Source organism: Microcaecilia unicolor, chromosome 6, assembly GCF_901765095.1.
Source record: "Microcaecilia unicolor chromosome 6, aMicUni1.1, whole genome shotgun sequence".
NCBI lineage: Eukaryota > Metazoa > Chordata > Amphibia > Gymnophiona > Siphonopidae > Microcaecilia > Microcaecilia unicolor.
The window spans coordinates 332,939,501-332,964,210 of NC_044036.1; the positions used below are offsets into that span (position 1 = coordinate 332,939,501).

A 24,710-nucleotide genomic window follows, 5' to 3' on the forward strand; every position below is an offset into this window, starting at 1 on the left:
TGCATTTGTAGGTTAGTAGGAGAAGCTTGAACTGTATGCGGTACCTGATCGGAAGCCAGTGAAGTGACTTGAGGAGAGGGGTGATATATCGGTCCAGGCGGAAGATAAGACGTGCAGCAGAGTTCTGAATGGATTGAAGGGGAGATAGATGGCTAAGTGGGAGGCCAGTGAGGAGTAGGTTGCAGTAGTCAAGGCGAGAGGTAATGAGAGAGTGGATGAGAGTTCGGGTGGTGTGCTCAGAGAGGAAAGGGCGAATTTTGCTGATGTTATAGAGAAAGAAGCCAAAAACAACAGAGAGTCCAAAATCTCCCGCAAAAAAAACACAAGAAAACAACAAAACAAGCGGAAGATATCCAGAAGGACCAGACTGAAGCCGCAGATGTTGGAAACCAAAATAATTTATTACGACCCAACATGGTCCGTGTTTCGGCCGAAAAGGCCTTCTTCAGGGGTCTTCAGACTGGCTTGTTTTGTTGTTTTCTTATAGAGAAAGAAGCGACAGGTCTTGGCTGTCTGCTGGATATGGGCAGAGAAGGAGAGGGAGGAGTCGAAGATGACTCCGAGGTTGCGGGCAGAGGAGACGGGGAGGATGAGGGTGTTATCGACTGAAATAGAGAGTGGAGGGAGAGGAAAAGTGGGTTTGGGTGGAAAGACAATGAGCTCGGTCTTGGCCATGTTCAGTTTGACATGTATTTCTCCCCTCTTTAGTGAAATCCCTGCATGCGCTTTGGAGCTGCTGAGTTCAGGTATAGGACAGGAAAGTAGATTTTTAGTGCTGGGATTTTTTGAAGGGACTGGAATACCTTAACTCTAATACACCTACCTTTTGCATTGCTATAAACTCTGTCAGGGCTGGTGCAAGGGTGTTTCACACCCTAGGCAAACCTTCAGCCTGGCACGCTCTCCAATTAATTTTTAGGCCCCGTGGCTCCCCAACAAATACGATCACCCCAACATATCACCCCCATATCTCAAACAATTATTACCTGAATTGGTTATTACTCTATTTACCATTAACTTTCTCTTTGCTGCTTGTACAATTTCTCATTCATAATAGATTTTCTAAATGTTAAATATCCATAGCTGTTCCAGTATGTTTATAATACTGTATTGTAAAATTGGATTCTTACAACAAATTACTTTCCTATGTATTTTTCTTAGTTATGTATCTAATACTGTTTATTGTAAGCCACATTGAACTCAAACTTGTTTGGGATAATGCGGGATATAAATAAATAAATAAATAAACATCACCCTTCCCAGAATAATCTGGGTAAACTGACTTTTTGGGAAATTCCCGCCCCCCACCTCCACTTGTAAAAACGTGTCCTGGTATGAGTTTGTGTGGTTGCCAGGACATATTGTTTTGCTTTTACTCTAGATACTTTTGACGCCATCCAGAAGCTGCTCGCCTAAGCAGTCGCCTAGTGAGTAATGGTTGGACTGGCCCTGCTCTGGATTGAGATATGTGAAGGGGCATGTTCGATGATGTCTAAATCCCATTTTTGACATTTTGCTGAAAACATTCAAAAATGAAGTGGCAAACATAGAGGGGCATAATCGAATGGGGCCAGCCGTCTATAAAGGTGGCCATCTCTAATGACGGCCCCGTCAAGCGGCGTACCTGACTGTATTATCGAAACAAGATGGCCAGCCATCTTTCGTTTCGATAATACGGTCGGGGCCGGCCAAATCTCACTATTTGGGCCGCCCTCAGAGATCGCTGGCGTTAGAGATGGCCGCCATCAGTTTCCGTTGATAATGGAAATTAATGGCGGCCATCTCAAGCCCAGCCCAAATCCAAGATATTTGGTCGTGGGAGGAGCCAGCATTTGTAGTGCACTGGTCCCCCTCACATGCCAGGACACCAACCGGGCACCCTAGGGGGCACTACAGTGGACTTCACAAATTGATCCCAGGTGCATAGCTCCCTTACCTTGGGTGCTGAGCCCCCCAACCCCCCCCCCCCCCCAAACCCAGTCCCCACAACTGTACAACACTACCATAGCCCTTAAAGGGTAACGGGGGGCACCTACATGTGGGTACAGTGGGTTTCGGGTGGGTTTTGGAGGGCTCCCATTTACCACCACAAGTGTAACAGGTAGGGGGGGATGGGCCTTGGTCCGCCTGCCTGAAGTGCACTACACCCACTAAAAACTGCTCCAGGGATCTGCATACTGCTGTCATGGAGCTGGGTATGACATTTGAGGCTGGCATAGAGGCTGGCAAAAAAATGTTTATTAATTATTTTTTGGGGGGGGGGGTGGGAGGGGGTTGGTGACCACTGGGGGAGTAAGGGGAGGTGATCCCCGATTCCCTCCGGTGGTCATCTGGTCAGTTCGGGCACCTTTTCGAGGCTTGGTTGTGAGCAAAAAGGGACCAAGTAAAGTCTGCCAAATGCTCGTCAGTGCCGCCCCTCTTTTTTCCATTATCGGCCAAGGCCGGCCATCTCTTAACCACGCCCACGTCCCGCCTTCGGTACACTGCCAACACGCCCCCTTGAACTTTGGCCGGCCCTGCGACGGAAAGCAGTTGAAGCCGGCCAAAATCGGGTTTCGATTATACTGATTTGGCCAGCTTTAGGAGAAGGCCGGCCATCTCCCGATTTATGTCGGAAGATGGCCGCCCTTCTCGTTCGAAAATAAGCAGGATAGTGGTTTTTTAATCTAAAAAAGTCTACCTTTTTGTTTTGCAAATGGCTAATTCCTAGACATTCTGTGCTTAGTGCATTTTTGAATGTTGTGACCATTTTTGAAAAAAAAAAAAATCCAAGGGAAAAACGCACAAAAACAAGCCATTGGGACAATATTGAGGGGGGGGGGCAGCATTCTTAGTAGACTGGCCACACAGACATCCCAGCAGAGCAGTGGGGTACCCTAGGGGGTGCTGCAGTGAACGTCACATAAAAGGTCCAAGGTACACACATCACTGCTACCCCCTTATGTTCTACGATGAGCCCTCCAAACACCACCAAAAACCTACTGTACCCAACTGTATACCACATCAATAACCCTTGTGGGTACAGTAGGTTTTTGGAAGGCTCACACTTTCCACAAGTGTAACAGAGTGGGATATGGGCCTGGGACCCCATATCTACAGTGCACTGCATGGACCAGTAGGCTACTCTAGGGACTTGCTTGCTGCTCTAATAGGAGTGGCCATAACATTTGACGCTGTCACAGAGGCTGGTATGTACTGTTTCTTTCACATCTTTTGGGGATGGGATGGGGAGGGGTCACCTGGTCATTTATGGCAACTTTTTATGACTTTTGTCATGATTGAAACATGTCTAGACCAAAGTGTCCCACTTTTAACCCTGTACTTTTTTGCTTTGTTCCATTATGGCAGAAAAATGTCCCAAGTTTTGAGAACACCCAAATCATACCTCCAACATGCTGCCTTGTGATTTGGACACACTGCAGACGGACTGCATAGAAAAGTATCTTAAGAATGTGTTTTGAAAATAGCAGTTTGGACATTTTAGACAAAAAATGTCAATCTGCTATTTTTTGGACGTTTTCCTGTTTGGAAAATGAGCCCCATAACACCATTTCTGGTGAAGAAACCGGTTTGAATTTATTACACCCAGTTTTATCAGGGTTGAAGGTGTCGGTAATACAGTGAAATATTAACTTCTTCAGCTGAGGTTTTCTGTTGAATAATGAAGACTTGTGACATGTACAGTAGTTTTCAGCTTTGTGACAAGGTAGGAAGTTTTCCTACTGAAAACCAATACGGGAGCAGTTTTTTGCCTGTGTGTCCTAAGTCAAAGTCTGCACCAATTTTCAAATAGAAAGTATGTTCATCCTTTCTCTGTGAAACTGACCAGGAGTGCACAATTGCATGTGCTTTTTGTGTTGGCACTGGTTCTATGGAAAATTACATGGCAGAATTGAAAATGCAACCTGCACGTTATTTTCTTTCTCCTCATCCACCTACCCTAAAATACATCTCCAGGCTCACTGCCCTCAATGCGGATAAAAGGCTCATCAGGTAGAGAGAGGAATGGAGGTGGGGTATTTGGAAGTGTGGCGGTAACAGGCTTAGATGTGGAGAGTGGGAATGGTTAATGTGATGGGGAAGATGGAAGACGATTTAATTAACTTATTTCCAGCAATTTGATAATAGTGCAAAGGGCCTTAACATAGGCATTAAAGCAATTCACAATAAAAGCTCAAAGTGAAAGAGAGAGAAAGGGTAGATGGGGGTGGGGGGTGGGGCTATTTAGAGGACAGAGGAAGAGAAGGTCTATGAAGAGGAAGAAAAGATGTTGTTTGTGCGTGTTTGAAAGCTGGGATAGTGGGTTGGTTGATTTCGAATGTGGTGGGCAGATCATTCCAGAGTCTGCGGCCAAGGTAGCTAAAAGCAGTGTCATGGGTATTATTGAGACGAAGAACTGGGGGGGGGGGGGGGGAGTGAGGAGATTGTTGTCAGCAGATCTAAGGCAGCAGAGGAGAGAATATGGTACCAGGAGCTTGTTGAGATATGAAGAGGCATCTGGGAGTCTAGATTTGTAAACTAGAAGGAGTATCTTAAATTTGAGGTTAGTGTACTTAATGGGGTTTGGGGATAATACATAAATGTTGATTTTGGAAATATAAAATAAGATTAGAGAGAGAATACTGATTTACTATTGCATCGCTACTAGCCATGCTCCCAACATTTTGTCTTTCAGGTTTGTGGATTTTCACGCTGCTGCATCTACTTGCTCCCCTTCTCGTGCTGCTTTGCTCACAGGGAGATTGGGGCTTCGTAACGGAGTGACTCACAATTTCGCTGTCTCTTCTATAGGTGGCCTTCCACTCAATGAGACCACCTTAGCTGAAGTTTTAAAGGGTGCTGGCTACAGGACTGGGATGATAGGTAATGGAAAACACTAGTATATTGAGCTTTTCAAACTTGTATATTGAGTTTCACTGCACCAGTTGCTTAGTGATGATAGGTAATGGCTCTGAATCTTGAATTCACCACCCCCACCCCATTTTGTGCTGTTTTTGGTCAGCCAAGAAGGTGGCCTGCTGCTATTTCATGTTTTTGTAACAATTTTTACAATTTATCTTTGATTTAATTGATGTCAAATTCCGCCAATCTGTTATTTTACTGACCTAACCAATCACACCAAAACTCACTACTTCATGATTTTACCTTAACTATACTATTTAATCACTATTCCATGCAACCCATATCCTCCATATATCCACCCTAGTTACATCGTTATTCATAGTTCTATGTAATGTTTTCACCTTGTTACACCAGAGTTACATTGTTGTTCATAGTTTTCACCTTGTTACACACTAGTTACATTATTATTCATAGTTCTATGTAATGTTTTTCACCTTCTTACACTGTAAGCCACATTGACTCAAACCTTGTTTGGATAATATGGAGTATAAGAACTAATAAATGAAATGAAAATGAAGTTGGAACGCTCAAAAGACTTTCAGAGATCAGCTACAGAAACAAATTATTCTCATTCAAACGGACCAGGTTGCAGTGTTCTGTGTGAACAAGCAGGGTGGTACAGGATCCCACCCCTTGTGTCAGGGGGCAGTGGGCCCTCATTTACGGAATGGTCCTCCAAGCCACATACCTAGCAGGAAAGGACAACTGCCTGGAGGACAGACTGAGCAGGGTTTTATAACCACACGAGTGGTCTCTCAGTATGGGCATAGCCTGCAAGATTTTCCAAGAGTGGGGCACCCCCTTGGTGGATCTTTTTGCCACTCATCTGAACAACAAGGTCCCCCAGTTCTGTTCCAGGCCTTTCTCCTCCACTGGGGCAAAGGTATTCTGTATAAGTACCTCTCATAGAGAAGACTTTGCTGAAACTCGAACAAGACCAGGGAATTATGATCCTAATCGCTCCCTGTTGGCTGAGGCAGATCTGGTTTCCTCTTCTATCCAGTTATATACTGCCAAAAAAGCAAAGTTGTTCACCTCTAGCAGGTGTTCTCCGAGGACAGCAGACCAAGTATCTTTTTGTGACAGTATTTATATGACAGAGACCCATGCTCGTGCATCGGGCGAAAAGGCACCAGTGCATGCACAGTGGGATGCTGCTAGTAAGTTCTACATTCATTTCGCTAATCAGCATCTGCACCAGGCTCCGTCAGATGACATCATCCAGCTGTGAGAATACCTGGCCCTTTGTCCTTAGAGAACACCTACGGGTGAGTAACTTTACTTTTCAGTAGTATATAGTTGGATAGTGCTGCTGAAAATCCAGGGGGATCGCCGCGGCACTATCCAGTTATTGCCAGGGCAGATCCGGAAGTTATCCGGACAGTACTTGAATAACTATCTGAGGAAGTGGGACCATAAAAATAACTTCCGTAACTTGCCTGGAAGGTTTATGTGGGCATTGGCGCTGAATATTGGCTGGCACATGGATAATTTCCATCAGCCAGGCAAGACCCAAATTAGGTCCAGCATTGAATATCTGGATCAAATTCAGCCCACAGTGGTCAGCGCCTTAAAAATGTCTGACCGCCGCCAGATGTATGGGCCTGGCCAGCTTTGTCTACTCTGAGTCTGTTTCTCTGTTTAAAATTCAACACTATTATAATTTTATTTATAATTTTAAATAAAAAGGAATGATGGTTCAGATGTAGAGGCTGAGGGGTAGATGCACTAAAAAAAACGAGCCATTAACGTGGGTTTTAAACTGGTTCTAGCTAGTTTAATGTAAAGTAGTAAACCAGGACATGCACAAAATGGCATTTTCCTGTCACGGTAGCAGCTAACGAAAATGGAATGCAAACTATTATAATGAGATGCACTACCGTTTTCCAATCCCCTTACCGTGGAAAACCTAATGGGAGGTCTGCACCTCTCGGGGCTGCTGTGAGGGAATTGGAAAGGAAAAAAAAAGTCCAAGAAGTACTCAGAAGAGCAAGAGGGAAGGGGGAAAAAAAAAAGGCCAAGTGCTCGTCAGGGATGTCCTTCAAGGACATCCATGACAAGCACTTGGCTTTCTTTTTTTTTTTCCCCTTCCGCCACCCCCCCCCCCCCCCACCCCCCGTTTAACGATGGAGTAGAGAATGCAAGCGAGCTACAACGAGGAACTCATTTGCATTCCTTTTCCTTGATGCATGCCCGTTCCTTACCGATTCGCTAAAGGAATTGGTAAGGGAAGGGCTTTAACGATTTTTTAGTGCATCTTGGCCTCAATTAGAGTCTGAAAGGGGTACATTTCCCATTTTGGCTGCTTTACCCTGTTTGAATTGCTACACAAACACTGTAGTTAAGTCAGACATCAGAGGGCTGATCTGGGCCGATGATCTTCTCTTCCTCACCAGTTGTTTACAAGTAGTTGCACTTATGGCACCTCAGCTGATATTCTTTTTTTTTTTTTTTTTTTTTTAAGAACATTAAATATTGTGCAACAGCCTGCAGAATGAGCGAGAACAGTATTGTCAGTTAACAGCTGGATAAACTGAGGCACAAGGATGTACAAAGACCTTCCTGTGGTTGCAAACAGTCAGCACTTAAACCCTGGAGTTTCTGGTTTCCAGTTTTGTTCTTTAACTGTAAAGACTATTCAACGCTTTTCCTGAGGGTAAACAGCTGTTTACCTGCAGGAAATGCCCTGCTGAAAACTTGGCCATCCTGATACTTTTTCCTGTCAAAGAGGGGGCAGAGGAAGGTTGGGGGAGGCAAAGTGGAGGAGTGGCCTAGTGGAGTGGAGGAGTGGCCTAGTGGTTAGAGCACCAGTCTTGCAATCCAGCAGTGGCCAGTTCAAAGAGATCTTGGGCAAGTCACTTAACCCTCCATTACCTCAGGTACAAACTTAGATTGTGAACCCTCCTGGGACAGAGAAATATCCAGAGTACCTGAATGTAACTCACCTTGAGCTACTACTGAAAAAGGTGTGAGCAAAATATAAATAAATAAATAAAGAGCACATTTTAGTTTTGAAAACCTCAGACAATTTCCACAGTCAGTGCAAATGTATGTGGATACTATGTATTCTCCGAGGACAAGCAGGCTGCTTGTTCTCACGACTGGGTTGACGTCCGCGGCAGCCCCCACCAACCGGAAAAAGCTTCGCGGGACGGTCGGCACGCAGGGCACGCCCACCGCGCATGCGCGGCCGTCTTCCCGCCCGTGCGCGACCGCTCCCGCCAGTTACTTTTTTTCCGCGACTGAGAGAGTCGTGTTTTTGCAACTCTCTCGTTTCAGCCGCCGGAATTTTCGACCGCGTTTACGCGGGTCGTCGCTCTTGGCCTTTTCGGCCTCTTCTTCTTTCGTTTCGTTTTGTTATCCAAAAAAAAAAAAAAAAAAAGAATTTTGCGCGTGTGGAGCACGCGCTCCTCCCTTTTCCCTCGCTTTCTAGCGGGGACGCCTCGTTGCGGCCTAGTGGCCGCTCGGTCGGTTTCAATTTTCGTGGTGTGATTTTAGCCACCATTGCCGACTTTGACTTCGCCGACGCGATTTTTCCGTCGATGTCCTCGAAGGTCCCGAGTGGATTTAAAAAGTGTGGTCGCTGCGGCCGGCCGATCTCGCAGACCGACACCCACGCTTGGTGCCTCCAGTGCCTCGGGCCGGAGCACAATCTCAAGTCGTGTGCTTTGTGTCTCGGTCTCCGGAAACGGACTCAGGTTGCGAGGCAAGTTCTGCGGGACCGTCTTTTTGGAACTTGCGCCGGCCCCTCGACGTCGACCTCGACGGCATCGGTATCGAAGGCCGGTTCTTCGGTACCGGTATCGATGCCCGAGACATCGGCACCGATGGCAGCGACCCCAGGAGAACAGGTCCCGTCGGCCCGCCGGTCCGCCGGCGAGAGTGGGGTAGAGAGACCGCGTGGGCAGTCGGCCCCGGTCACTCCCTCAACTCGTGAGCCACGGGACCGAACCCTGTCGGACCCGGTACCTCGAGACCGAGGGGGATCGACCTCCTCCTCCTCCATGCCCTCCGGCACCGGTGACGTGCACCGGAAGAAGGACAAGAAGCGCCGTCACCGGGAGCCCTCGGTGCCTGAAGAGGAGTCGACGCCGAAGCGTCATCACAGAGAGGAGAGATCTCCGTCGGTGGTGGAGGTACCGACGCGTCGGGGTTCCGGCACCTCGGTGCCGTCTCCTGGCCCCCAGCAGCTTCTGGCACCGACACCCTTACCGGCCCCACCGCCTTTCTCGGCAGCGGGCCTGGACGAGTGCCTCAGAGCCATCCTTCCGGGGCTCCTGGAAGGGCTGATGCGCCAGGCTGTGCCGGCGCCGGGGGTGCTTGCGCCCTCGGCGCCGATGACTGTGGCGCCGGCGAGCTCTAGCCCGGCGCCGGGGCAGTCGACACCGCCGCCGCTTGCGGTGCCGGTCTCGACAGCCACGCAGGTGGAGTCCCCGTCGACGTCGATGGAGGGAGCTCCGTCCCCGCCGGCGCGGGAGTCCACCGCTCGACGACACCGAGGCCTCGGTGCCTCGACGTCGAGCCGGGCCCGGTACCGGACTCAGCTACATGAGCTAATGTCCGATACCGAGGATGAGGACTCGTGGGGGGAAGAGGAGGACCCGAGATATTTCTCCTCAGAGGAGTCTACGGGCCTTCCCTCGGACCCCACGCCGTCACCGGAGAGGAAGCTCTCACCTCCTGAGAGTCTCTCCTTTGCCTCCTTTGTGCGGGATATGTCTATAAGCATTCCCTTTCCCGTGGTCTCTGTGGAAGAGCCGAGGGCCGAGATGCTCGAGGTCCTCGACTATCCATCACCACCTAGAGAGTCCTCCACGGTACCGCTGCACAATGTCCTGAAGGAGACGCTGCTCCGGAACTGGGTGCGACCATTAACTAATCCCACCATTCCCAAGAAAGCAGAGTCCCAGTACAGGATCCACTCTGACCCAGAGCTCATGCGGCCCCAGTTGCCCCATGACTCAGCGGTCGTGGATTCTGCTCTCAAGAGGGCACGGAGTTCGAGGGATACCGCCTCGGCGCCCCCGGGGCGGGAGTCTCGCACTCTGGACTCATTTGGGAGGAAGGCCTACCAGTCCTCCATGCTCGTGACCCGCATCCAATCTTACCTGCTCTATATGAGCATCCACATGCGGACCAATGTGCAACAGCTGGCGGACCTGGTCGATAAGCTCCCGCCGGAGCAGTCCAGGCCTTATCAGGAGGTGGTCAGGCAGCTGAAGGCGTGCAGAAAGTTCCTGTCCAGGGGGATTTTTGACACCTGTGACGTGGCATCTCGTGCTGCGGCCCAAGGTATAGTGATGCGCAGGCTCTCATGGCTGCGTGCCTCTGACCTGGACAACCGCACCCAGCAGAGACTGGCTGACGTCCCTTGCCGGGGGGATAACATTTTCGGTGAGAAGGTCGAGCAGATGGTGGACCAACTGCATCAGCGGGAAACCGCTCTCGACAAGCTCTCCCACCGGGCGCCTTCAGCACCCGCCCCCACGGGTGGGCGTTTTTCCCGGGCACGGCAGGCTGCACCCTATTCTTTTGCAAAGCGTAGGTACAACCAGCCGGCCCGAAGGCCTCGTCAGGCACAGGGACAGCCCCAGCGCGCTCGTTCTCGTCAACAGCGTGCGCCTAAGCAGCCCCCTGCGCCTCCACAGCAAAAGCCGGGGACGGGCTTTTGACTGGATCCACGGGAACATAGCCGCCCTACAAGTGTCCGTGCCGGACGATCTGCCGGTCGGAGGGAGGTTAAAATTTTTTCACCAAAGGTGGCCTCTCATAACCTCCGACCAGTGGGTTCTCCAAATAGTGCGGTGCGGATACGCCCTGAATTTGGCCTCCCTGCCTTCAAATTGTCCTCCAGGAGCTCAGTCTTTCAGCTCCCATCACAAGCAGGTACTTGCAGAGGAACTCTCCGCCCTTCTCAGCGCCAATGCGGTCGAGCCCGTACCACCCGGGCAGGAAGGGCAGGGATTCTATTCCAGGTACTTCCTTGTGGAAAAGAAAACAGGGGGGATGCGTCCCATCCTAGACCTGAGAGGCCTGAACAAATTCCTGGTCAAAGAAAAGTTCAGGATGCTTTCCTTGGGCACCCTTCTGCCAATGATTCAGAAAAACGATTGGCTATGTTCCCTGGATTTAAAGGACGCATACACTCACATCCCGATACTGCCAGCTCACAGACAGTATCTCAGATTCCGCCTGGGCGCACGGCACTTTCAGTATTGTGTGCTGCCCTTTGGGCTCGCCTCTGCCCCACGAGTGTTTACAAAGTGCCTCGTGGTGGTAGCGGCCTACCTACGCAAGCTGGGAGTGCACGTGTTCCCATATCTCGACGATTGGCTGGTCAAGAACACCTCGGAGGCAGGAGCCCTCCGGTCCATGCAGTGCACTATTCAACTTCTGGAGCTGCTGGGGTTTGTGATAAATTACCCAAAGTCCCATCTCCAGCCAACTCAATCTCTGGAATTCATAGGAGCGCTGCTGAATTCCCAGACAGCTCAGGCCTACCTTCCCGAAGCGAGGGCCACCAATCTCTTGGCCCTGGCTTCGCAGACCAGAGCGTCTCAGCAGATCACAGCTCGGCAGATGTTGAGACTCCTGGGTCATATGGCCTCCACAGTTCATGTGACTCCCATGGCTCGTTTTCACATGAGATCTGCTCAATGGACCCTAGCTTCCCAGTGGTTCCAAGCCACCGGGAATCTAGAAGATGTCATCCGCCTCTCCACCAGTTGTCGCACTTCACTGCTCTGGTGGACCATCCGGACCAATTTGACCCTGGGACGTCCATTCCAAATTCCGCAGCCCACGAAAGTGCTGACGACGGATGCATCTCGCCTGGGGTGGGGAGCCCATGTCGATGGGCTCCACACTCAGGGTCTGTGGTCCCTCCAGGAAAAGGATCTGCAGATCAACCTCCTGGAGCTCCGAGCGATCTGGAACGCACTGAAGGCTTTCAGAGATCGGCTGTCCTGTCAAATTATCCAAATTCGGACAGACAATCAGGTTGCAATGTATTACGTCAACAAGCAGGGGGGCACCGGATCTCGCCCCCTGTGCCAGGAGGCCGTCGGGATGTGGCGTTGGGCGTGTCGGTTCGGCATGCTCCTCCAAGCCACATACCTGGCAGGCGTAAACAACAGTCTGGCCGACAGACTGAGCAGAGTCATGCAACCGCACGAGTGGTCGCTCCATGCCAGAGTGGTACGCAAGATCTTCCGAGCGTGGGGCACCCCCTCGGTGGACCTTTTCGCCTCTCAGACCAACCACAAGCTGCCTCTGTTCTGTTCCAGACTTCAGGCACACGGCAGGCTAGCGTCGGATGCCTTTCTCCTCCATTGGGGGACCGGCCTCCTGTATGCTTATCCTCCCATACCTTTGGTGGGGAAGACCTTACTGAAGCTCAAGCAGGACCGCGGCACCATGATTCTGATAGCGCCCTTTTGGCCCCGTCAGATCTGGTTCCCTCTTCTTCTGGAGTTGTCCTCCGAAGAACCGTGGAGATTGGAGTGTTTTCCGACTCTCATTTCGCAGAACGACGGAGCGTTGCTGCACCCCAACCTTCAGTCTCTGGCTCTCACGGCCTGGATGTTGAGGGCGTAGACTTCACTGCGTTGGGTCTGTCTGAGGGTGTCTCCCGGGTCTTGCTTGCCTCTAGGAAGGATTCCACTAAAAAGAGTTACTTTTTCAAGTGGAGGAGGTTGTCGTGTGGTGTGAGAGCATGGCCCTAGAACCTCGTTCTTGCCCTGCACAGAACCTGCTTGAATACCTTCTGCACTTATCAGAGTCTGGCCTCAAGACCAACTCAGTAAGGAATCACCTTAGTGCGATTAGTGCTTACCATTATCGTGTGGAAGGTAAAGCCATCTCTGGAGAGCCTTTAGTCGTTCGATTCATGAGAGGCTTGCTTTTGTCAAAGCCCCCTATCAAGCCTCCTACTGTGTCATGGGATCTCAACGTCGTCCTCACCCAGCTGATGAAACCTCCTTTTGAGCCACTGAATACCTGCCATCTGAAGTACTTGACCTGGAAGGTCATTTTCTTGGTGGCAGTTACTTCAGCTCGTAGGGTCAGTGAGCTTCAAGCCCTAGTAGCTCATGCTCCATATACTAAATTTCATCACAACAGAGTAGTGCTCCGCACTCACCCAAAGTTCCTGCCGAAGGTGGTGTCGGAGTTCCATCTTAACCAGTCAATTGTCTTGCCAACATTCTTCCCCAGGCCGCATACCCGCCCTGCTGAACGTCAGTTGCACACATTGGACTGCAAGAGAGCATTGGCCTTCTACTTGGAGCGGACACAGCCCAACAGACAGTCCGCCCAATTGTTTATTTCTTTCGACCCTAACAGGCTAGGGGTCGCTGTCGGGAAACGCACCATCTCTAATTGGCTAGCAGATTGCATTTCCTTCACTTACGCCCAGGCTGGGCTGACTCTTGAGGGTCATGTCACGGCTCATAGTGTCAGAGCCATGGCAGCGTCGGTGGCCCACTTGAAGTCAGCCACTATTGAAGAGATCTGCAAGGCTGCGACGTGGTCATCTGTCCACACATTCACATCTCATTACTGCCTCCAGCAGGATACCCGACGCGATAGTCGGTTCGGGCAGTCGGTGCTGCAGAATCTGTTTGGGGTGTAATCCAACTCCACCCTCCAGGACCCGAATTTATTCTGGTCAGGCTGCACTCTCAGTTAGTTGTTCTTCGTAGGTCAATTTCTGTTGTTTCCTCGCCGTTGCGAGGTTCCATTGACCTGGGTTCTTGTTTTGAGTGAGCCTGAGAGCTAGGGATACCCCAGTCGTGAGAACAAGCAGCCTGCTTGTCCTCGGAGAAAGGGTATGATACATACCTGTAGCAGTTGTTCTCCGAGGACAGCAGGCTGATTGTTCTCACCTACCCTCCCTCCTCCCCTTTGGAGTTGTGTTTTATACTTTATTGCTTGTCATTCAACTGGCGGGAGCGGTCGCGCACGGGCGGGAAGACGGCCGCGCATGCGCGGTGGGCGTGCCCTGCGTGCCGACCGTCCCGCGAAGCTTTTTCCGGTTGGTGGGGGCTGCCGCGGACGTCAACCCAGTCGTGAGAACAATCAGCCTGCTGTCCTCGGAGAACAACTGCTACAGGTATGTATCATACCCTCTCTCTCCCCTTCTGATTTTCAGACATGGGGAAGCCACTGTTTGACCTGGGATTGGTAGCATGGAATGTTTTTACTATTTGGGTTTCTGGCAGGTATTTGTGACCTGGATTGGCCAGTGTTGGAAACAGGATACTGGGCTCGATGGACCATCGGTCTGACCCAGTATGTCTATTCTTATGTTCTTAGCTTCAAAAATTGCCTCATAGGTCCTGCTTTGTCCTGCGATTCCTGTTTGCAGTCTTAAAATCATGAGCCTGCTTGTGACAGTTCATTTTGATTTCTCACAGAGAAGTCTTTCAGACACCATTTATTAAACTGTATTCAGATTTTGCCGTTACTACATGGTGATTGTCAAATTAATGTGTGGGAACGGTAAAACCTGTGAATTAACTGTTGGGACTGTTCTGAGCATCTCACGAAGAAAATGTAATTCCTGCACTTTTAAGAAGGGCATTTTTTAAAGGATTTTTTGCACATGAAGGTAAAGGGACTTTCTCAGTGGTTCAAGGTGCGTTACGTTCAGGTGTAGTTTGTATTTCGCTATCTCCCCAGAGGGCTCACAATCCCAGTTTGCACCTCAGGTGGTGGAGGGTTAAGTCGCCCAAGGTCATGAGAAGCAGCAATGGAATTTGAACCAGGCTTCTGTGGTTCTCAGTCCCCTGCTCTAACCATTAGGCTACTTCTCCACCTTGTGTATATTAAAGACCTTTTGTAAAATTACCCCATGGTTAGGTGCATAAAAGTGCATGCAGTGACAAGAACTTTTATGTGACTCGGGTGTAGGTGTGTTTCTGGGACAAAGTTTGGGCAGAGCATGAGCAGAGATGCAATTTATATGTGATATTTCTACAATTCACATGAGTATTTGCACCTGCCTCTGAGCAGATGCTAGCATCCCCAGCTGTTTTCTAGCCATGATTTCTGCAGGTTTGGTGAGATAATTTTATAAGGACTTATTGGCCTTCAAATATAGGCAACCTGGTAAAAGCTTACCCTCTAAAGATATGATAGAGGTCTATAAAATAATGAGTGGAATGGAGCAGGTAGACGTGAATCGTCTGTTCTGTCCAAAAATTCGATGAAGCTACAAAGTAATAAATTTAATACGAATCAGAGAAATATTTTCTTCACTCAACGTGTAATTAAACTCTGGAATTTGTTGCCAGAGAATGTGGTAAAGGCGGTTAGCTTAGCGGGGTTTAAAAAATGTCTGGCGGCTTCCTAAAGGAAAAGTCCATAGACCATTATTAAATTGACTTGGGGAAAATCCACTTCTTATTTCTGGGATAAGTAGCATAAAATGTATTGAACTTTTCCGGGATCTTGCCAGGCATTTGTGACCTGGATTGGCCACTGTTGGAAACAGGATACTGGGTTTGATGGACCTTTGGTCTGTCCCAGTGTGGCAATACTTATGTACTTATGTAATTTCTTCAAATGAGTTAGTTTTACGCATACCATGACGGGAATGAACCCCACTCCTGTGCCAGGGCATGTGGAGTATGATCTCAGTCTAAAAAGTTTACTGCTAACACTCACTGTAGTACTTGCATTGTGCCACAGAGAGCTTCTTTCTGGAGTTCATAAGATGTAACATGTATAGGCAACTTATCCAGGTGCGCTTGGAAGTTCTTTTTCCTCAAGCCTCTGATGCCCAGGGCAATATTTCTGTATATTATGAGCCCACTAGGGACAGTGAAAGTACGTGCATATAATACATGTAAACAGAAAGGCATTAAATACCTGTAGATAATATGTGAATCGCATTGATTGTAACCACAGAAAGGCGGTATATCAGATCCCATCCCACTTCCCACTATATCAAATCCATGACCCATATTCTGTGCCCTCTTATACATTAGCTGTTTAATGAGGCAGTTACTATACACTGTTAACACATATTGCTTTGTTAATTATTAGCACACATTAATTCCTACATTCAACAGCTTAGCTAAGTAAATAGGTCTCTAAACCGGGCATAACCATGTAAATTGACTGAAAATAAATTTAGAACTGAAACTACTTTATCCTTTTAACATAGGAAAATGGCATCTGGGTCATCATGGCTTCCATCATCCCAATTTTCGTGGTAAGTATTGCTGTCTTGGCTCTTGAAAGCGTCCGTTGTCATTGAGCCCAGTGCTGGAATAAGAGGGTCTGCTTTTTATCATTACTGTAGTCTACCCACTCCCACCAAGGATTGATACAAATGTAAGAGTTAAGATTTGTCTTGTTAACTTCAGGAATTACCGTGACAAATCTTCACTTTTAAATTTCCTGCCCCACTGACAAGTTCATAGTTTAAGTATGGCCTGGGTGAGAAGCAGGCAAAAGGCATGGCTCTAATTTAAAACTAAGAAACTTATGAAAATTATGCTCTAAATAATTCTTTGTATTACTTGTGCATATAGAAAAGGTTACTTCTTATATATATCTAAATAAAGGCCTCACAATCCAACTCAATGGACACACCTATAATGGCTTTCATCACAGGCCACCAACCACCTCCGAAAAACCTGCAGAGTGAAACAACTCTATAATAGAGACAAAAAAACAATCTGCAGTAAAAAAAAAACAGAGAATGGTATAGTAACAAATCAATTGTCACAATACACAAGCAATACTATTCAACTAACTCAACATCTTGTGTATATTTTCGGAAGAATGATTATCAAACAGAAAGGCTATATAAAAGGGATTTAATTTAAAACTACCATAAACACAAAGAAACAAGTTGGAAATGGGAGAGTCTTTAAAACTTTTGGAGAAAAGACCTCAGTTAGCCCTGAAACACAAGCTCCAATTTGCTAGTAGGAAAGTTTGCTCATGGAACACATCAACAGTCAGAAAAACTCCAAAAGTACTCCCATCTTCAAAAACAAATTTTTCAATTTTTAAAATATATTTTTATATCACAATTTTAAAGAATACTACAAAAATATTTAGCTTGCTAGAAAAGCAGTTCTGGGAGTGCTTAAATCGGCCCAAATAAAGATAAAGCGCCGGCAAGCAAAGAAATACCTTCAGGCGTTACTTTGAACCATGCTCTCAGGAAATATCAGATTCCCGTTTTGCTCTCGCTGTGTCAGGGGAATCTCTAAAAATACAAAAGTCAAAATAGATGCATGAGGGGAAAAAATACCGTAGCCCAAAGAACTATATATAAAAATACTTGCACTTCGCCAGTTAATAACACTGCCAGAAATGCATTTAAAAAATGGCCCTCTAGGCAAGTGACGTGGTTTTATACAGGAAATTAAACAATTCACCTGATTTCTTAAAGGGAAACTGGCACTTTAATAAAAAGCTTCCCACGTGACGGTTGCATTCAATCCTACTGGTTCACAGGAGCTCAGTATCTAAAGTCTCCTCCACAAACAGAGGGTTATTGTAGTTCAATTCCCCAACATTTCAAATCAAGGAATATATGATAGTGTAGTACAGAGTTGTACCACCGGAGCCTCAATCCAATTGTATACTAAACAGCTCTTATGCTCCAGCATCCAAATTTTAAAAGCTCTTGAGGTTTGACCAACATACAAATTTATTTATTTATTTTTGGTGCATTTTTACCCCACATCTTCCCACATGAGCAGGCACAATGTGCCTTACATAAATTCAAGAGGATACAATACAGAGAAGGCACGGATTTGGAGTGTGACAGAAGGGGAAGGAACATGGGATGGCACAGGTTAAACATTGGGTTAGCCAGTGGAATAAGCCTTGTCGAATAAGAATGTTTTTAAGGACTTCTTGAACAGTTGATGGTCGACTAGCTCTTTGAGCTGTTTTGGCAGGACATTCCAGGATTTTGGACTGATGTAGGGGAAGGACGAAGCATAAAGGGTGTTGTACAGCAAATTGCATACATCACTCCAATTGAAGTAGAAGATATTTGCCCAAATAGCTTATAAATTGTCTTGTCAAACGGATTCATGAAAGCAGTTGCCTCTTCAGTAATCTCACAGACAAGGCAATGGCCGCATATATGGGCCCTTTTACTAAAGGGTTGCCACGTGGCAATGGGCTTGCTGTGCGCCAATCCAGAACTACGTCCAAATGCCGCTTTATGTAACTTTTTAGAAGAAAACGAGCTCCATAGGAACCTATGGAACTTTCTAAGTCTAAATGCTTTGAAAATGAGCCCTTAAGGAACTTGGCCGTAATATTCTGGAGAACCTGTAAACGGGCGAAGGAAGACTCGGTGCAGCCCAGATAGAGAAGGTTGCAATAATCTAGGGAGGATAAAATCAAGGCTTGAGTAAGAAGTTTCAAATGATCAAAAAGAAAGTAATTTCTAACACGTTTCAGTAATTTTTAACCCCCCCCCCCCCCCCCCTCCCCGGGTGACTTTATTTATTTGATCTTTAAAGTCTAGAATAACGACCAATACTCATCAGGAGAGAGCAGATTATTAGCAAATGGATCCCACTACATAAAAAGCACCTTGCAATAAATAAGAGACATTATTAATTCATATTCAGGTGGGGTAGTAAATGTAGCCCTTATTCAACAAGAGAGCACAAATTTCAGAAACCAGGACACTGTTAGAAGAAAACAGACTGTGTAAGTAGAAAACCATGTCTTTAAAAAAAATCACTTTTTAAGGTTATTGCTGCTGTCTGCTAAAGGAGACACATGCAGATTAGGTATGGCAAGAATGAGAGGAAAGCACTCCTTTATGGCAGGAAAGCCTTGAATTCAGAACATTATCAAGGTTAGTCTGTGCTGTTAAAGTGCAGCCAGAACGCTTCAGGATCTGAAGCAGAGACAGCAAAACGGGCTGGGCCACACAGAATCAGCAACTGTGGAGCTTGGCAAGGGAGATGTAGGGGTTGGTTTCTGTGCCCCCATCCCAAGCAGAAAGTTGTGAAGGCTTGCTCAGATTCCTTTGAGCCTGGCCTGGGCTAGTCACCTTGAAACACTTCTCTGTCTCAGACCTTTTGATTTTCTGTTGGTTTTAACAGCTGATCATTTTCTGGATGATTTCAGAGTTCAGTGAAACTTAAAATAGTACAATTAGCAAAATCTTTACAAAGATATTTCTGTAATAAAAGAGATAACTGTATATAGTATAATACATATACTGATCTGTCTCCTAAGGAGTTGATATTCAAAGTGATTTAACTGGGCAGGAGTCAGGCTAGCTGGTCCAGGGACACACATTCAGTGGCATTTAATGAGACAGAGCTGCTAAGTGTCCATTTTGACCACTGTGGTACTCTCAGGGCAATCTGAGGTGGAGCCAGGACGGAGAGATATTCAATTCCAGAGCCCCCTTAGTTGACTGAGCATGAAGGACTGTGTAAATAGCAGTCCCAAATATATCTGGTTAGCTGTTTGCATGCGGCTGAATTATCGGCTGTACTCAGATAGCTTCTGGGTCTAATTTAGGTAGCGGTGGTTAATATTTAAAGAAACACTGACCTCCACCAGCTGAATATTACCCCCCCCCCCCCTAAACGTTTCATGTTTCATAACCTTGACTTGTTGGGTTAGTCTGGGGCAGGGTGGTGTAATCTAGACCAGATGTTCTCAACCCAGTCCGGGGGACACACCCAGCCAGTCAGGGTTTCAGGACCCTCATAATGAATACGCATGAGATTAAATTTGCATACGATGAAGGTAGTGCACACATATTTATCTCATGCATATTCAGTCCTGAAAAGCTGACTGGCTGGATGTGGCCCAAGGACCGGGTTGAGAACCCCTGATCTAGACGCTCACATTTACGCACAAATTTAGAATACTAGCACTTGCATGCTGAAGTGCACACATACATTTAAATGCTGTTCTGCAAATACGTGCTCAGCTTACATTGTGCCTATGTTTAAGGGGGGAGGGGGGTACACGTGGATGGGACGTAGGCGGGGCTCCCACTTATACTTTGTTAATGCACGTCCCTGCTGCATTTAGGCCCCTGTACTTACACAAGCTCTATGACTGGTCAAAGTGCAAGCGTCTAAATGTTAGGTGTGTCGATACCAGGTTACACTCGTGTTCTATAATGGACCTGGATTCCTCTATAGACAGGCTCTTACTGCACAGCCCCGGGGCGCCTAAGTGGATGCACCCAGTTATAGAATCACTAGGAGTAGCCTAGTGGTTAGTGCAGTGGTTTGATCCCACTGCAGCTCCTTGTGACTCTGGGCAAGTCATTTAACCCTCCATTGCCCCTGGTACAAAATAAGTATCTGTATATATGTAAACCGCTTTGAATGTAGTTGCAAAATACCACAGAAAGGCGGTATATCAAGTCCCATTTCCCTTTCCCTATTTGAGATTCTACATAGAATGTTGCTAGTGGAGGAGTAGCCTAGTGGTTAGTACAGCGGACTCTGATTCTGGGGAACTGGGTTCAATTCCCACTGCAGCTCCTTGTGACTCTGGGCAAGTCACTTAACCCTCCATTGCCCCAGGTACAAAATAAGTATCTGTATATATGTAAACCGCTTTGAATGTAGTTGCAAAATACCACAGAAAGGCGGTATATCAAGTCCTATTTCCCTTTCCCTTAGTGCACAATATCATTTAAAGGCAGCTTGTACATCACTTCACTTCTCAGAATTACAACCATAAAAACTGCTCCTTATTCAGCCTGTACAGTTGAAACAAGTTAGAGCTTCAATCCCACTTCTCTCTTTGTCTACCACAGCCCTTAATTATAAGGACATTAAGAGCTTGTCTCCTCTGTTTTTGTCTAAACTGTTTATTTCAAAAATATGTAGTTCATTGTCTTTTCATCTTGTTTATCATGTAACAAGCATGACTTTAGTCAGGGCCGTGCCTAGGGTCTCTGGTGCCCCCCTGCAGACTATCAGTTGGTGCCCTCCTACAGGCTATCAGTTGGCACGCGCCTCCCCCCCTCCCCCCCCGGACCTGCCTGGCTCCAAGGCGCGTGGAAGAGCCATTTCCTGCCTTCTTCCAGCCCTCGATCCCCCACTCCCCTCGTCGTCAATCATCTCACGTCTGCCCTCAGCTGCCCGATAGCCCTACCTTAAAATATTGTAATTTTCCTTGGCACCGGCATTGCAAGCAGCAGCAGGCTCCAGCCTTCCCTCGCATGGTTCTGCCCTCGCGGAAACAGGAAATACGTCAAAAGGGCGGAGCCATGCGAGGGAAGGCTGGAGCCTGCTGCTGCTTACAATGCCGGCGCCGCCTGCTCAAGGAAAATTACAATATTTAAAGGTAGGGCGAGGGCAGGAAGGGAACGAGGGCTATCGGGCAGCTGGGAGATGATTGGTGACTGGGGAGCGGGGAAGTCTGCAGCTCGCGGGGTGGGGGCAGCGGTTGGGCCCGGTAAGATTTTTTTTTTTTACAACTCGACAGCACGGCGCCCTTGAAGGCAGGCACCCCCCTGCGGCGCTTACCCCGCTTACCATTTTGGCACGGCCCTGACTTTAGTCACCTTTAATTGTAACCTTCCCCATTCTGCGTGCCATGCCTGGAACTCTTAAGTTGTGTTTGAGGGGCACCATCAGTGGGGTCTTCTAATGCTTATGATTCAAATAGTGTGGCTTGTTGTCCAGCCACTTGCCTTCGGATTGGTTAACATGCTTTAGATGCAAATGGTTTGAGAGCTCCAGACTGCCCCAATTTGACTGCCCCTATCGGACCGACCGTTCACTTGTCTATTAGATTGTAAGCTCTTTGAGCAGGGACTGTCTCTCTTTGTTAAATTGTACAGCGCTGCGTAACCCTAGTAGCGCTCTAGAAATGTTAAGTAGTAATAGTAGAGCTGACTTGACTTGAAGTGGCTTCATGTTGGCGGAGTCGTCCAGTGATGTCAGCACCTCTGCCCAGTTATGGGATATAGCAAAAGCTGGGGAGTCTTCTTTGAGGTAAACTAGCCCATATTTCATAAGGGTCTAAGAGGTTGATCCTGCTGTCTTATATGGTTATATGCAACTTATTAAGGAGGGCCTCGAAATGAGACCTAAAGGAGTTCCTGTAAATCTTATTTATTGATGCTTTTTTTTGTTTGATATTGTGTTATTTCTTTTACTGTGAAATTATTTAGTTACTGTGTTGTTGATTTTATCCGTGTTTCATTGTAACCCGCTTAGAAATTTTGGAAAGGTGGGTTATAAAAGTTTATAAATAAATAATTTTGTCTAGGTAGGGTATGGGAGTATTTTCACCCTGGCTAGGCAGGAAGCTTTTTCAGTTTTAATTGATTTTGAATCTATTTTGCACCTCTTCTGGTAAAATCATTTGTTGCTTCCTGTTAAATATTCAGAAATAGATTGTCTTGTATTTGCTAAATTATCCCTTTTTCAGGTTTTGATGATTATTTTGGAATACCTTACAGTAATGACATGGGATGTACAGACACTCCAGGATTTAATCTTCCTCCTTGTCCATCCTGTCCCCAGCATCTCAAGTCTGCAAGGTATATCTTTCTCTGTAAAATATACTATTCTTATACACTTCAGGTGCGTCGTCCTCTAGACAGATCAATCTAAACTTCACATTCTTGGTAATCAGCTATACTGGTCCATTTTAACCAGTAGAACTGATTTGTGCAAATGATTTTGTCATTCTGGCACTTGACATGTTAAAACAGTTACATCAGAGTCTTTGACATCATTAGCCTAAACAATTAATGATTCTATTGCTTAGCTTCCCATTATTCCAGAACTTGTGGGATAGTTGTGTCCATCAACCAGCAGGTGGAGTTAAAGAACTGAAAACTGAGCTGAGCCATATCTCTCTTGGCATCCAGTTCAACTCCTTGGCATTTTCTACAAGAAAGTGTAATAGGACAGGAAATGACATGACGTCAAAAGGCTGAAGCTGTCTCCTTGCTCAGCCGCCATATTGGTACTTCCAAAACACCGGAGGAGCTAGCGAGTTTGAGTCACTCATCTCTTCAGAACCACACTCCCACAGCATTCTTGCCAAGCAAAGGAGGCTATCATCTGATATATTCACATTGTCATCTTTCATTGTTATTTTATGTCAGTTCTATTTAGAAACATGGCAACTTGTGCAGTATACAGAAGAACTATCACAACGGAATAACCTTTCATCGGTTAGAGTTGTCTTTTGCTTTATTGTAAGATAAAATCCCCAAATGTGAAAAGAGCATTTCCAGTGACACTGGAAGAACTAGCGAGATTGAGTCACTCATCTCCTCCCAGGTAGCAGAACCAACCTCCCATAAAGCTCAGTCGAAGTCACATCCCATTGGTCCTAGGTCCCCCATCCCAAACTCTGTGGCTGCTTAAACAGATCTTCTGCTGAGCAAGAAGTGTACAGCAATCATCTCGCCGAACAGCCATTAACAAGCACTATGCAACACTCTGCTTACTGTTCCTTCCTTTCTTTCAAAAGTGGTATCAGCATTTCATCTCAACCAATCTGTGGAGTTTCCGTCCTTGAAGCATAGAGTCCTCATTAGGTATCTGGAAGTCACGAATGAGTTTCACAAATCGGACAAACTGTTTGTGTTTTTTGATAAACAGAGGTTTGGCTTCATGGCTTTTAAGCCCACAATTGCTAGATGGCCGAAGGAGTCTATCGCATCAGCTTATTTGCTTGTGGGGAGGTAGGCTTCTCGGGCCTTGTGGGCTCATTCTACAAGGCATGAGTCATACAACGACATCCTGAGCTGAGACTGCCTTACTGTTTCTGGTGGATATTTGCATGGCGGCAGCATAGTCGATGCTACATACCTTTGCTAAGCATACTGGGTGGATGTTGTGTGTTCAGAAGCCAATTTTGGGGCTTCCGGTCCTCAGGGCAGAGGCACCAGAATCCCACCCGCTCTAGGAATTACCCTCAAAATATGCATAACGTAAATATCCATACATGCATTATTAAAGCAATGAACAATAATTTTTATAGGCAACCCCCCCCCCCCCCCCCACACACACACACACACACAAACACCTTCTGAGTGTCTAAGACATAAGCATCACCATGCTGGGACAGACCAAGGGTCCATCGAGCCCTGCACCCTGTCTCCGACAGCGACCAAAAGAACAAGCATTTCGTCCCGCCCATCCCAGAAATAGTGGATTATTCCTACGTCCATTCAATAACATTCTATGTCCTTTTCCTCCAGAAAGCCATCTAACCTTTTTTTTAAACTCCGCTAAGCCAACCGCCCCAACCACCTTATCCGGCAACTAATTCCAGAGTCTAGCCACGTGTTGAGTGAAGAAAAACTTCCTCCGATTTGTTTCAAATTTACTACACTGTAGCTTCATCGCATGCCCCCTTGTCCTAGTATTTTTGGAAAGCGTAAACAGACGCTCCACATTAACCCGTGAATTTAGAGTAGCAGATTAATATCTTCTTTACCATCATCCACCATTATTGCTGGTAAAATGTCTGGTTTTGCTTTTACTTTGAAACCAATAGGAAAGAATTTCAGAGATGATATATTTGATTACACACCACATCAGTTCAAGTTCACAGCATAGAACAAAACCTAAAACCAAAACCTTCCCCCAAGACTGACCACGACCCACATCAACCCCAAAATTCAATTAAAACACACAATCCCAAAGTATAAATAAATAGCCCTCAATCAACCTCACTAAAATAATAATAAAATAGATACTGCCTCCTACCCAGGCCTATGTTCGCTCAAAGGAATCACCCTTTCAACGGAACAGCAATAATGACTTTGGGATACTTTCCTTTTTGAAAGTAATTCTTAAAGCATGTTA

At 46.8% G+C, this 24,710-nt stretch overlaps 1 protein-coding gene across 7 annotated transcripts in view; it reads left to right on the forward strand.

The window, feature by feature from the left end:
• ARSG (arylsulfatase G) overlaps positions 1–24,710 on the forward strand; it is a 173,370-nt gene that overhangs the window by 63,989 nt on the left and 84,671 nt on the right. For 5 of the 7 annotated variants that reach the window (XM_030208469.1, XM_030208465.1, XM_030208467.1 and 2 more), the window contains exons 3-5: positions 4,676–4,863; positions 16,073–16,120; positions 22,312–22,423. In XM_030208469.1, coding sequence (XP_030064329.1) covers positions 4,676–4,863; positions 16,073–16,120; positions 22,312–22,423 — 348 coding nt within the window. Of the gene's footprint in view, positions 1–4,675; positions 4,864–16,072; positions 16,121–22,311; positions 22,424–24,710 lie in introns of those variants that run through there. The other 2 variants (XM_030208470.1, XM_030208471.1) reach the window with 2 other exon arrangements.